Raw genomic sequence first — 15,498 nt, forward strand, 5'->3', positions numbered from 1 at the left:
AACTCCATTTTGGAGGTGCCCTGTTTTTGAGTTGTAAATAATGAAACTTACTCTACCATATGATTAGTGGTTAAAGATGAAATTATGTTACAGAGCAACTAATTTTACTAAAAAATATTCTTTTTTTTTTTTTTTAGTGTAAATAGGGAGCATACTTAAATTATTCTCTAAAGTGTACATAGATTTTTCATTTGTGGAAGAACTTAGCATTGTAATTGCTGTTTTGTTCCTGAGAGTTTGCTTTGTTACAAACCTTAGTCCTTTTGGTGGTAGAATTCTTCCTCACTGAAAACTCTTACTGAGATGAGCTGGAGGTTGGGCTTTCTGCTTGGAGCATTTGGCCCCATTAAGGGTTCTAGCTGGTAGCCTCTGCCTATGATTCTGTTCACCTGCTTTTGACGGTCACTGCATGCCAGTAGTTGTAGAGCACTCTGTATCCCTGCACAGTGTATATAGCCCCCTTTCCAGCTTTCTCACTGTCCTTCTGTTTCATCACTAGCTATTTTAGGAACAGGTGGTGGTGTTTGTTTCTGTGGACACTTGCATGAAGCAGCTTTGCTTTCTAGAATATGCTGATAGATAGTATTGGGGTTGGGGGTGGAAAGGGTAGAGACAGTTTAAAATGTGTTTCTGTTTGTTTATCTTGAAAATATGCCGTGTTCTAATGTTATCTGATATGAAGATGAAGACTAATTGTTTGTAAATGGGAATTCTCAAAAATTCAGGTATCTCCAGGATTTTAAATAGGCTTGATTTTCTAGACACGTGGATTTTTAAAAACTGGATTTTTTTTTTCCTGGACAAAGTGATCCTGTCACTTGCGACATTCTCTAAAAAGAGTGTCATTCAATCTTGGAAGAAGCTGACCTTTCCACTTGCAAAATAACTGATCCAATGGGATAAAGACAGTTATAAATGAATTACCTGAAGAGGATTTGATAAGCACTACCTCCTGAATTCATCAGTGGTTAATTAAATTAACATTAATTAATTGTTAACCTGCTAGGAGGAGTGGAAAGAGTAGCAGTTTCCTTTTTTTTTTTTTTAAACTTTCTGCCTTTAATTCTGCCATTTGAATAACTATTTACTCTCTGTATGCTGCTCTCACTCAGTTCTTCTACCCGTTGTGTTGGCTTTTACCCAAGAAGAATATGTTCTGTCACATAATATTTTAAAAAAAGTTTATTTAATGTTTTTATTTATTTTTGAGAGAGAGAGAGCGCACAAGTGGGGTAGGGGTAGAGAGCGAGGGAGACACAGAATCAGAAGCAGGCGCCAGGCTCTGAGCTGTCAGCACAGAGCCTGATGTGGAGCTCAAACTTGTGAACCGCGAGATCATGCCCTGAGCTGAAGTTGGACACTTAACTGACTGAGCCACCCTGGTGCCCCTGTCACATAGTATTTTTAAAACCAATTTTTATATAGTTTTTAGTTTCTCAATATTCTAGGTGGTAAGTGAGTTAGTCACATCATTTCTATTCCTTATTAGTAGGATTGGTATAGGTAACGTTATAATTTCCTCTGTCATTCCCTAGATGGAAAATAATCATCTCTGTGGGCATGATTCCTAAATAGCTCTCCAAAATTTGTCTTCTTTATCTCCAGTATGATAAATTTCTCATTTTACCCCAAACCTGCTGTCACTTCCTGTTTCTGTTTGTTATTCTCTGAGATATTCACTAGTCCTTGTCTTTGTTGAATTTTCCTTCTCACCACCACTCTCTCCACAAAAAATTGCCAGAAAAACCTGTAGATAGAGCAATGCTAAGGTTTTTAGCTTATTTTACAGTAAAGGAAAATCTACCTTGGCTAGGCCTCAGAAAGGGGAAGCCAGGAGAGGATGTTTATAGAATTTTAGAACCTAGGCTGGTGATTTTGAGATGGGTCTTGCAAATTAGAAATCTGGTTGATATTGAACAGTTCATGACATGAAAGGTTTGGATTGGCAGTCCCAGCACAGCAGCCATACTGTTGAATATACTTAGTATTTGTACATGTATTTCCCCTCCCAGAAGTTAGGGATGGTTCATAGCATTGCAACTCTCTGCTCTTTAAAGATTTGGTAGAATTTCCCTATGAAACCATCTTGGATTGGTACATTTTTATGGTGTAATTCGTTACTTCCTATATTTCTTCTAGAGAAATTAGTCTTACAAACTTTCTATCTAAAGGGGTCAATTTTGGTAAATAATTTCTCTTATGAAATTATTCATTTCATCTAATGATTCAGATTTATTTGCATAGAGGTCTGGAAATAATCTCATGATTTTTAAAAATTTTGTTTCAATGGTTATTTCCCTTTTGTCATTTCATATTTTATAGAGTTGTGTTTTTTCATTTTTTTCTTTAAGTTAGCCAATCATTTGTCTTTGTTACTTTTTCCCAAAACAACAGGATTTTTATTTATGATACCTAGTTCCCCACTGCTTCCCCGTTCTCCACTGATTTCTGCTTTTACCTTTATTATTTATTTCCTTATATTTTCTTTTGGTTTACTGTCTTATTTTTCTACATTTTTTGTGGGGAATTTAATTCATTTATTGAAGTTATTTTTATTGATACAGGTTTTTAAGGCTGTGAATTTTCTTCTGATCACTACTTTAGATATATCTTGTTTATTCTAATGTGTTTAAGTCTTCAATTACTTTTTGGAAATCTGTAATTTCAGTTTATGTTATTTTTTACCCAAAACTTGCTCAATAAAAATCTTTTAGTTTTCAGAGGAAGAACCTTTTTCTTTTTTAGCTTTTTTTTAAATTTCTAGTTTTATTGTATTATGATTAAAGAGTATTTGTAATGCTTCTAGTTGATCAAATTTATTGGTTATATTCTTTGTTACTTAATATGTGGTTAGTTTTTGTGAATGCACCTTGTATATTTTTTAAGAAGGTATATATTATGTATTCAGAATATAAAATTTCAAAATATAACCATAATTTCTTCCTTACTGATTAGGTTGTTTACCTTCTATATACTTACTATTGTTTATACAGCTATCTTTTACAGAGACTGTTATGTTAAAGTTTCCTATTATTCATTGTGAATTGTGGCTTTTGGTATCAAAAAGTGTCCTTTGTCACATTCAGTGCTTTTTGCTTGAATTCTACTTAAATAATAGTATTATAGCCTCTGTTTTCTTAATTATTTCCATTTGCCTAGAGTACTTTTACTCATCCCTTTATTTTTAGCCTTTCTGAACCCTTTTGCTTTAGATGTGTTTTGTATGCATTATAGTTGGTTCCTACTTTGTGAACCAAATTAAAAATTTTTTTACCATATCGATGAGTTAAATCTATTTATATTTATTGATATAACTGATAGCTTTGGTCTCAACTCTTATAATTTTATGTTGTTATTCTGCATTATGTTAAATTTGCTGTTTGTTACTTTTTTATTTCACTTTTTAAAATTTATTTTGATATGAGGTGGTGTGTTCTTTTCTTTGGGTTTGTATATAACTTTTAAAAAATGCCCTTAATTTACCATATTTTATTTTATTTTTATTTTTTTATTTACTTTTTTAACATTTATTTATTACTGAGAGACAGAGAGAGACAGTACATGAGCACAGGAGGGGCAGAGAGAGGAGGAGACAGAATCAGAAGCAGGCTCCAGGCTCTGAGCTGTTAGCACAGAGCCTGACATGGGGCCCGAACTCACAAACCATGAGATCATGACCTGAGCCGAAGTCAGACACTCAACTAACTGAGCCACCCAGGCACCCCTAATTTACCATGTTTTAATCTATTATTCTCCAGTTAGTCATTTATAAAAAATATTTTTTAATTCTCACCTGTTTTGGCACAACTATCAAATTATTCTGGTCTCTACCTTTCCTCTGTTTTTTAGGCTTTTACTTCTACTTGTCAGAACATTTAATTTTACATATTCTTTCACTCTAGTGTCCATCTTTGTTTTTTGTCTTAGATCTATTAAATATCTGAAATGATCACATCAAATATTTTGCTGAAGTTTCCATATTTATCTCTTGATTGGTTGTAGCTCTGCTCCTAATACTTTACTCAGGAAGGCTCATAGCTCTGGAATTCCCTTGATATTTGAAGGGACATCTTGGCTACATATAAAATCCTTGATTCATACTTTACTTGATTTATACCTGAGGTTTTGAAAATGCTATTTTATTGTCTCACTTTGTTATTTTTGGAAGTCTGTTACCAGACTAATCCTCTTCCTGTTTCAAAGAGTTATTGGCTCTTTTTACTTGGAGACTTCCAGAATTTTTTTTCTTTATATCTAAAAGTTAGGATATGTCTTCAACTTCATCATCACAGGTGAGTTATCCCATATACCTGCAGGACTTGTGTGTGTGTGTGTGTGTGTGTGTGTGTGTGTGTGTGTATGCATGTGTGTGTATAAATTCAGGTTTTGCCTTATTTTTGAAACACTTTCTTGGATTACAGTTTTAGATATTGTGTTCCATCCATTGTTTTGTTTTTCTTGTGTAGGGACCCCAATTATAAATGATTTTTTCTTCTTTTCTTGTCTTCCAACTCAACTACCTTCTCTTCTGACTCTTTTCACTCATTTCTTTATATCACTTTACATTCTTTATTATCTTTCTGCCTTTGTCCAGTCCCTTTTAAATTTGCATTTGTGTATTTTCTCCCTTGGGCATCTTCTAAGCTATTCTTTACTATCTTTTTATTTCTTTCCTGAGTTCATTTGACTCTTTTCACTTCTTCCTGGTTTTTCTAGGAAGGGGGGAGCTCATTTCTGTTTTTAATTTTTGAATTTCTGATTAATATGGTATTTCATATATGAAGTTATTAAATTCATTTTTGATTTACAGTTTTCTACTTCATGCTTGGTTTTGGTCAGTGGGAGATGGGTTAATCAACTGCATTGTTTTGGTTTTAATTTTCTTTGTTTTCTTATTGTAACTTGTGTAGATTTTGTATGTCTTAATTTCTGCATGTTCATTTGGGATAGTTTATAAGTAACTTGATTTCAAGGGCTTCCTCTTCTGTCAGTGTAACAAAGAAAAATTTATTTTACAGGCAGCCTCTTTTGGGTCTGGTAGGTGTGTGAGTGTGTGTGTGTGTGTGTGTGTGTGTGTGTGTATGTGTGTGGTGAAGGCATTGTTGTGTCTTTCATTTTTTACTTCTTTTTTGCCTTGCTAGATTCTAAATTTTACCCTTCTGCTTCTTTTCCTTTTCACTACTCAATCTCCAGAAGGCACCCCTTCCTTCTTTTTTACCTTCATTTTCCTCAGAAGCAGTGATTTTAAAAATATGTCACCTTGGTGGCACCTGGTGGCTCAGTTCGTTAAGTGTCCGACTTTGGCTCAGGTCGTGATCTCGCGGTTTGTGGGTTTGAACCCTGTGTCAGGCTCTGTGCTGACAGCTCAGAGCCTGGAACCTGCTTCGGATTCTCTCTCTCTCTCTCTCTCTCTCTCTCTTTTCTTTCTCTCTGCCCCTCCCTCACTCATGCTCTGTCTCTCTTGCAAAAATAAACATTAAAAAAAAAAAAAAAGTCACCTTGAATCCCAATGCAGTTTTAAGTCCTTTCTTTTTAGTCAGTTCTCTGATCTCCTAGTGCTCAATATTTGTGTCAGTTTTGAGTCACTATAGATGGACTGATTTTTTTTTCCTCCTTGTCAGTCATATACTGTTATTTCTTTGCATGCCTAGAAATAGACATTATTGGATGCCTGACATTGTGAGTTTTGTCTTACTGGGTGCTGAATACTTTTGTATTTAATTAATATTCTTGAGACTGTTATTTCCAGTAATGTTCTAGAGCTTGGTTCTGGAAGCAATTTGTTCCTAAGCAATTAGGTCTTCCTTTTAAGATTTGTTAGTTACATTGTATTGAATATTGGAAATTTTCTAAAAGTGTAGCTTTCAGGTGCTCTCACTGCCAAAAAACAGACAATGTGAGGAGGTGATATGTTAATTAGTCTGACTATAGTAATTTTAATATTTATATGTAAATTGAACTATGTTCTATACTTAATATACAATTTTTATTAAATAAAACAAAGATTTGTTAGGCTTAAACAGAGCAATAGTTCACTTAGGGCTCATTATTGACTATTGAGGCAAGATCCTCTGTGTACTTCACCCAGTGCCCTGGGAATCATAAAGTTATGTATTCTGACTCTTGGGTACAGGCACTATTACTGGGATTTCATAGGTGTGGGATTCTATTTCCTTTAAACCTTTCAGGTGATCCTTTGCCTGGTCTTGGGTAGTTGTCTGACATAGAAGTATTGATTAGTACTCAGCTAAATAGTTTCTGAAGATCTCTAGAGTTCTTTATTTGTGCATCGCTTTCCTCTTCAGTACTCTGCCTTTTGGTCCCTAGTCAACCTTGGTCTTTCTGGACTTCAGCTTCATGTGTCCAACTCGGAGAGTCTGACAGGGTTCACCTGGATTCCCCCTCCCTGTGTAACAGCCTGGAAACTGTCTCAAGGCATTAGGCTGGGGAAAATGAAAGACTTTACTTCCTTTGTTTCCCATCTCTCAGGGATAACTGTCCATCATCTTGATAACTGCTGGTTCTTACTATTTTGTGGGAGTTTGTGTTTTGTTTTTGTTTTTGGTTGTTTCAGACAAGAGGATAAAACAGGTCCCTGTTAATTCTTCTTGGCCAGAAGCAGAAGTCTGTTCTTTAAATTTTAGCAACCCATGTTATTTTCTATTTATGTTGATAAGGCCATAGTCAAGCAGACTAAAAGGCTAAAGAAAAGTACTATAATTATAGAAAAATGAAATACTAGGAAATGATTTGAATAGGTAACAAGAAATTTTCTCCTCCAAATTTTAAAGGGGCACATTGTAAACAAATGGAACAAAAATTGCCGATTGAAATTCAGGCCCCAGTTTGATAAAGCTATGTAAGTTGTTTGTATAGAGCATTAGTGGTGATAATGATCTTTAATTGTTTGGTCTTTGTTTTTGCTTTTGTTTTTTTTTTCCTTCTAGATTTTTAAAATCCTTGACTGAGTGTAATAAGAATCTATAATAGCAAGTTAGGCCATAATAATTATTAACTTATAGGGACAAATAAAAGGCATGAAAGACTGTACTTAGTATTCTAGATTTATCAGATCCTGGATCTTTTGTCTGTATCTTTAGTTGGCTTTGACTTCTTTCATACCTTTCCATTTGATATTCATTGTTAAGTTGTCAGAAAACATGAGCTGGTAGGTCCTATTCAGCATTTCATTGACCCAAGTTCTTTTTACTTCAGATTAGGAAGTTAATAGAGTTTTTACTAGGTTCTTTTATTTCAATGAATTGCTAAATAATATGAATGTATTTTTATATATTTTTCATAGATATAATTCTCAAATTCTATAACTTGAGTTTTAATTACAGTGCTGTTATAGTTACTTGGTTTTAAAGTCTTCCATATATGTAATTATTACAGACATCACAGCGATTTTCTTCAGTTGATGAAGAAACAAAGCTTCATAAGACTATGTCTCAAGGAGAGATTACAAAATTGGCAGTGAGGCAGAAGGCTTCAGATTCGGATATAAGGTATATACACCGAGTTAATAGGGGTGATATCATTTTATTTACTAATCAACTATAGTTTATACTTAGCCTCTTTTAAAAAGGATAGTTGATAGAGCAGCTAGTTTTGAAAGTTATTTTTCAACAAATATTAAGTACTTACTATGTGACAGGCATCTGATAGTTCAGATTTACATGATGAGCTTTATGTTTCTGTATGTTTAGCAGTGTGATTTGGACAAAGTCTTTAAATCATTATACAACTTGTGATTTTTTTGTTGTCAGAAAGGGAGATTAGACCAGATGAGAGTGACAATATTTTCCAGCTTTGGATTTGGATTCTGTTCTCTGGGTTAAAGTGTTTTACAAACAGAACTGGAAAAGACTGTCAGGAAATAATTCTATTCCCTTTAAGAGAATATATGGAGTTCTTATTTGACAAGTAAATATCTTTGTCTCTTATTGTGTTACAGAAGGCAATTGGGCCTTCACTGAACACCTGAAGATTACATTGAAATCTTTCTGGTTCTTAGTCCTACTAAAGACCACTTCCTTAATGTCTATAGAGGCATAATCCAAGATAATGCAAATCCTGACCAGATTATGTTAGAGATCAAATTTTGGGGAAAAGATATACCATAATAGAAAGAACATATGGCTGGAGATAGCAGATTAAATATATAAATTTAATTTCTACTTCCTCCTCCAAAATTGTTAAAATGATAAAACCTGTGCAGGTCAAACAACAACAAACAATAAAACAATGAGAGACAACAATAATAAAATTGTGGAATCCAAAAAGGAAATAGACAAATTTTAAATGTCTTAATAGAAGAAAGCTGAATCATAAACCAACTGGGTAGACCTGAGAAAGAAGCCTCTGGCTGACTGATCTTCCCCAATCATAGCAGAAAGCTGGAAATTTGTTCTCTGGAAAGGATAAAATAGAAGATCTCTTTACTTGGAGTTCTCAGATACATTTGAGGACTGGAGTACATATTTGGAATAAGGAGATTTAATGAATGTTTACATACTGAATATTAAGATTCCACTCAGTTTCCACATTTCACATATCCCCTTGGCAAATCGTTCAAAAAGTCTTTGGGACATTTGTACAACTCCTAGGAAAGACCAGAGGTATTGGTATCAGAGGCTCGCCCTACAAAATGGACTAGCCAGATAACCATACAAGGAAGACCAGTTTGGAAGCTCCACCAATGCACACTAGAACTTCCAAATAGTGCTTTTTTTCAGCCCTGTATTTTATCACTGCATTTGAAGAAACATCTTAATTTTTTTTTTTTTTAATGTTTATTTATTTTTGGGACAGAGAGAGACAGAGCATGAACGGGGGAGGGGCAGAGAGAGAGGGAGACACAGAATCGGAAACAGGCTCCAGGCTCTGAGCCATCAGCCCAGAGCCTGACGCGGGGCTCAAACTCACGGACCGCGAGATCGTGACCTGGCTGAAGTCGGATGCTTAACCGACTGCGCCACCCAGGCGCCCCTTAATTTTTTTTTTTTTTACATGTATTTATTTTTGAGAGACAGAGAGAAACAGAGCACAAGTGGGGGAGGGGCAGAGAGAGAAGAAGACACAGAATCCGAAACAGGCTCCAGGCTCTGAGCTGTCAGCACAGAGTCCGACGCAGGGCTCAAAGTCACAAACTGCCAAATCATGACCTGAGCCGAAGTAGGACATTTAACCAACTGAGCCTCGCATGCACCCCTGAAGAAACATCTTATATTAAAGAAACTAAAACTAATGGATATAATACAACTTGGAAGAAATAAACTATGCAGGGGAAAGGGAACTTCAAGACAGACAAGTGAAACTAATCAGCAAACCTGCATAAATAAATATAACTGCATACATGGAACCAAACAAAGTGCATGAAAGACAAACATTCATTATTAAAAGAGCCTTTGAGAACTAAAAATATAATAACATAAAGAAAGAACTAGAATAGTTGGAAAGAAAGTTAAGGACATATCTCAGAAGGTTGAAGAAAAAGACAAAGAAATGGAAGACACAAGAAAAGGTTAAGAAAATTGCTTTGGGCTGTAATCATCAAAACAATATGGTACTGGCTCAGGAACAGACACATAGCTCAGTGGAACAGATAGAGAACCCAGAAATGGACCCACAAATGTGTGGCCAACTAATCTTTGACAAAGCAAGAAAGAATATCCATTGGAAAAAAAGACAGTCTCTTGAGCAAATGGTGTTGAAAAAGCTGGACAGCAACATGGAGAAGAATGAACCTGGACCACTTTCATATCATACATACAAGAAAACCCAAAATTAGTGAAAGACCTAAATGTAAGACAGGAAGCCATCAAAACCCGAGAGGAGAAAACAGGCAACAACTTCTTTGACCTTGGCTGCAGCAACTTCTTACTTGACATGTTTCCAGAAGCAAGGGAAACAAAACAAATATGAACTATTGGGACCTCCTTAACATAAAAGCTTGTGCATAGTGAAGGAAATAATCAACAAAACTAAAAGGCAACCTATGGAATGAAAGAAAGTACTTGCAAATGACATATCTGATAAAGGGTTAGTATCTGAAATATATAAAGAACGTATATAAAACTCAACACTCAAAAAATGAATAATCCAGTTAAAAAATGGACAGGAGACATGAATAGACATTTTTCCAAAGAAGACATCCAGATGGCTAACAGACACATTAAAACATGCTCAGCATCACGGATCATCAGGAAATACAAACTAAAGCTATAAGGAGATATCATCTCACACCTGCCAGAATGGCTAAAATCAACAAGATAAGAAATAGCAGGTGTTGGTGAGGATGAAGAGAAGGGGGAACCCTTTTACACTGTTGGTGGGAATGCAAACTGGTGCAGCACTCTGGAAAACAGTATGAGGTTCATCTAAAACTTAAAAATAGAACTACCCTATGATCCAGCAATTGCAGTACTAGGTATTTACCTAAAGGATACAAAAATGCTGATTCAAAAGGATACATGCACCCTGATGTTTAAAGCAACATTATCTACAATAGCCAAATTATGATAAATAGCTTAAGTGTCCATTGATGATTAGATAAAGAAGATGTGGTATATATACACAATGGAATACTACTCAGCCATCAAAAAGAATGAAATCATGCCATTTGCAGCAATATGGATGGAGCTAGAGAGTACTGTGCTAAGTAAAATAAGTCAGAGAAAGACAAATACTGAATGATTTCATTCATATGTGAAATTTAAGAAACAAAACAAATGAGCAACAGGGAGAAAAAAAAAAAGGGAGACAGACTAAGAAACAGACTCTTAATTATAGAGAACAAACCAGTGGTTACCAAAGGGAAGGTGGGTGAGGAATGGGTGAAATAGGTGATGGGATTAAGGAGTGCACTTGTTGTGATAAACTCTGGGTGTTATATGGAAGTGTTGAATCACTGTATTGTACACCTGAAATGAATATTGCATTGTATGTTAACTGGACTTTAAATTAAAAAAAGAAAAGATAAGAACATACAGCAGTTCAGAAGATCCAGTGACCCACATTAATAGGAAGTTCAGAAAGACTGAACAAAGAAAATAAAGAGGACCAATCATTAATAAAGTAATTTAAATAAGTTTCATAGAACTGAAGGACATGGGTTTCTAGATTGATAGCACCCAATGATTGCCCAACATAATGGATGAAAACAGACCTGTACTAAAAGACATGTCATTGTAAAACAATAGGGACGAAAGGAATTTACATAATGATGATGGATGAAAGTAGCTTTTCAAATGATGTTTGTACAAGTACTGAGGGAAACCATGCCAGATTAGAGCAGATTAGAAGGCTCTGGGAGAGATTTCTTAAAGAAATGGAGTACTTACTGTGTTTGAACATGTTGAAAAGAGATGTACACAACTAGGAAGGCATTTCGAAGTGAATTGTATGTGGATAAGTGAGCAAATGTAAAGCAAAACGTTAACTCTAGAGGAAAAAGTAGGTTATACAGGGAATTACATGCCTTAGTTGTGAATATTATTTGTGTAATAAAAAGTGTCTGTTACTACAAGAAAATATTATATATTGAGCTAACTCAAATTGCTATTTGATTCTGTTGTGGGCATACCGGTCTGTGGAGAGTGTAGAACAGGAGTGTTGGAACATGCTTAATCATTACTTGTGGTCACAAGGATGGCAGCAATATAAGTATGGTAAATATTAAAAAGTTAAATCAATACAAAAGGGTTGCCTCCAGGGATCAGAAAAGGAATGAGATGGCAGAAGGATGCTGTCCTTTGTAATAAGCCTTGTAGAACAACTTCTCTTTACAGTATATGGATGTGTAAGTTTAGTAATAGGCTTTAAAGAAAGGAACAAAAGAAAAAAGAATGTGGGTTTCAAAACCAGATAGACCTGTTTTTAACTTTCAGCTTCATCAGTCCTCTGAGCCTCAGTTTGCTCATGGGTAAAAAGTAAGGATAATAATAGCTATTTATCATAGTAGTTGTGAAAATTAGGTATATCAAAAAGGCATATCATGCTTGACTCTGGTAGATGCTTATATTTATTTTGATTGAATGAACATAAAAGGTAAAAAAAGAAAAAACAAAAAATGAATGCGCAAATAAGCTCTTGGGGTATGGGGTTAGGATACATGATGTATGGTCAGTAAATGTGCACTGTTATTATCCTACGGTTTTTTTTTTTTAATTTATATGATAGGAGAAAGTATATAAGCAATAATAATGAGGCTTATATATAAGCAATAAGAATAAGGTAGTATAACAATCAATATAGTTATGATTTTCAACTTCATTACTCACTGGCTGTGTAGTCTTGGGAAAGTTACCTAATGTTTAAGCCTCCAGTTTTTCACTTATAAAATGGTTTTTGTCGTTGAAAGTAAACTTGTTTTTATAATTAAATAAGGTAAGCCAGTGTAAGCACTTGTGCCTAGAGAAAAATAACAACTCAAATAAGTGGTAGCATTTGTTAAATAATAGTATTGATAACTTCTACATATAAATCACATTAAAATATTTTTTATATAATGGTAAGTGGAAAGGTTTAAAATTGTATCTTCATCGGGGCACCTGGGTGACTCAGTCAGTTAAGCATCTGACTTCAGCTCAGGTCATGATCTCATAATTCAAGCCCCGCGTCTGTGCTGACAGCTCAGAGCCTGGATGGACCATGCTTTGGATTCTGTCTTCCTCTCTCTCTTGCCCCTCCCCTGCCCATGCTCTGTCTTTCTCTGTCTCAAAAAAAAAAAAAAATTGTGTCTTCATCATGATTACAGTGGTGTAAAAATAAATGGGCATTCTTATGGATAAAGACTTGAAGGGAATTAACAAAAAAAAAAAACAAAACAAAAAACAAAAAAGGTAAACTGATACATTTTAGAGTGATGGGATACCAGCGAGTTTTTAAAAGGTATTTTCTTTGTTGTTGTTTATGTGCTAAATCCAAGCTGGAAGGTGGACAAGAGTGAAAAGATACCAGTTTAGGAATCAGAAAACTTTAGAATTCTAGTTTTACTGCTTTGTAGCCATTTCATTTTCAGGAATTATTTAACATCTCTGGGTCTTATTATTTCCTGTATTCAAGATGAGGAAACTATCTCCCTTCCAGAAGAAGTTTAAATGTGAAATTGAAGGTTAAATATGATTAAACTTAAGTGTGAAGGTTATATGAAGTCATACACATGAAAGGTTTATATGGGTTAAAGTGATGTACAGATATTATCACTGCAACATACTAATTTCTTTCCATTTTTACCTTTATTTTTAAAAATAGACCTCAGAGAGCTAAGATGAGATTCTGGGCCAAAGGGAGACAAGGGGAGAAGAAGACTACCCGAGTGAAACCTGCCACCCAACCAGAGGTGTCAGCATTCTTTGCTGGCCCAGATATGATTCCAGCTCATCAGTTTCCAGATGGTAAAAACAGATAGAGGGTGGAGATTGTCTTTCTAATTTTCTACTCTTTCTGAGACTTTACTGTTCCTGTTGGTCAGATATTTTATGAGATAGGACCAGGATTGTTAAATCCTTCCTTAACTTTATAAAATTACATTGTACCTATAATAGAAGTTCCAAGGAAGTGTACAAAACGGTGAAGTAACAACTTCAAGAATGATGGTGAATCTTCGGTTAGCCTCAGTTTTCTACAGTGTAAAAATTTAGCTGATATTCATTCACTTAACAAATTTGTGTTTTAGTAAAAATTAAGATAATAGCAGCTAATATTTGAGTGCTTACCATATGCAAGGCACTGTACTGAGGATGTTGTATGTATTAACTCAGTTGATCTCACAATTTTTTGAGGTTGGTATAATTATTATTCCCAATTTATAGATGAGAAAGCTGAGGCACAGAGAAGTTATTTGCTGATACACATATTGTAGTTGGCAGAGCTGAGATTTGAATTTAGGTAGCCTAGCTCCAGGGGCTAAACCCCTGTGCTATATATTAAGTATGTGCTATACTGTCAGTGTCTCGGACCTTATAAATGTAGCTGTTATTTTAACATTTTGGACATCAGTCACAACACACTTGGAAGTACCCAACAGTGAGTTCATCTGTTGAGAAAACTGGCCTTTCTAAATGCTAGAATTACTAACTTTCCAAGGATTACAGTAATTCCAGCATTAGATGATTATGCCATTTCCCCCCAAGCCTTTGCTCAAGCACATGTGAGAGTTTTTAATCATTATGTAAAAATGCCAGCTATCTTCAGCAATGATGGGCTATATACCAGAGATGAGTGTGTGGTAATGAGTGGATGAAATACCAGTGGGTAAGTGAAATATCAGGATTGAATAAAATAGAAAGTGGATCTAGGAAGAAAGTTATTATCTCTAAAGGAAAGATAGAGCAGACCCAGTTAAAATAAGTAGACAAAACTTCTCATATCTTGGGTAAGATAAAGGGACAAGGAGAAAAGATCATCAGGTTTCACATAGGAATGGATGAGCCCAAGCAGAGGCAGTTGTGCATCAGGGGAAAAAATGGTAGAGCTGTAGTTAGAGCCCTATTTTTGCATGTTGTGGCTTTGCTCCTATCAGTTAGCAAACTGATATGGATAAAACCAATAATAAATTAAATGAATACTACAAGTTCAGTTTGGAAATTTGGGAAATTCTTACCATTACATTACTAAGAGGATCTCTTTCCTATATCTTATCTGGTTTATAGTAATCATTCTAAATTTTTCATTTTTCACAGCTCTATTCTCAATGGCTAATTCTCAGGAAGGAAGCATAAGGCTCTTTAGTTGATGCATAGATTATTAGCAGGCTTCACTGTGTGTTGCTCCTTAAGGATATGTATATAAAAATTAAAATTGTAGCTTTTTACTCATCTTTGGGTAGCAATTTATTAAGGTAGCCCTTGTTTTTAATACTGAAATAGTATTATAATTTCTATAGTAATCATTATTTTATTTAAGAAAGATATTGACTTTGCTAAATGAAATAATTAGATACTTATATGTTTAGGTTATATAATGGAATTAAAGTCAATTGATACTAATTTGCACATACATATATCCTATATCTTTATAATTTTTATTGTGGTGCCATATCTTAGATTGGGTTTGCCTTTCTGCTTGAAGTGGCATTTAGCATGTAGGAGGCTACTTTTTTCCTTCATTATCAGAATTAGCTTTTAGAAGGAATGAGGACATACTATTGGATAGGTGAATATGTGTCAGAGAAACAAACTGAAATGTGAAGTGAGAAGGGGCCAACATTCTTATCAAGCCCCAGGTAGGGCTTTGGCAAACCCAGTATAGTTCTGGATTGTGATGGACTTACATGGAATCTAATTTCGCTGTTGTAAATAGTTATTAAGATTTGTTGGGCCTTCCAATATTATATACAAATCTAATGCATTCCAGGAGATTTCTCAGAGAATTCTAGGAATCCTAGGATTCCTGAGAAATTTAGTTATTTGGGAGATATGTAAGACAGTCGTAAATACTAAAGAGACCAGGGAGAAATGAGCCAGTTGACTTACCTGGCTCCCTAGACAGGTT

At 34.8% G+C, this 15,498-nt stretch overlaps 1 protein-coding gene across 15 annotated transcripts in view; it reads left to right on the forward strand.

Moving 5' to 3' along the window:
• The window catches only part of MYO9A (myosin IXA), a 281,021-nt gene that overhangs the window by 182,383 nt on the left and 83,140 nt on the right, over window positions 1-15,498 (forward strand). For all 15 annotated transcript variants that reach the window (XM_053223780.1, XM_053223782.1, XM_053223778.1 and 12 more), the window contains 2 exons: window positions 7,396-7,508; window positions 13,258-13,400. In XM_053223780.1, the coding sequence (XP_053079755.1) occupies window positions 7,396-7,508; window positions 13,258-13,400 (256 nt within the window). The remainder of the gene's footprint in view (window positions 1-7,395; window positions 7,509-13,257; window positions 13,401-15,498) is intronic.

Source organism: Acinonyx jubatus, chromosome B3, assembly GCF_027475565.1.
Source record: "Acinonyx jubatus isolate Ajub_Pintada_27869175 chromosome B3, VMU_Ajub_asm_v1.0, whole genome shotgun sequence".
NCBI lineage: Eukaryota > Metazoa > Chordata > Mammalia > Carnivora > Felidae > Acinonyx > Acinonyx jubatus.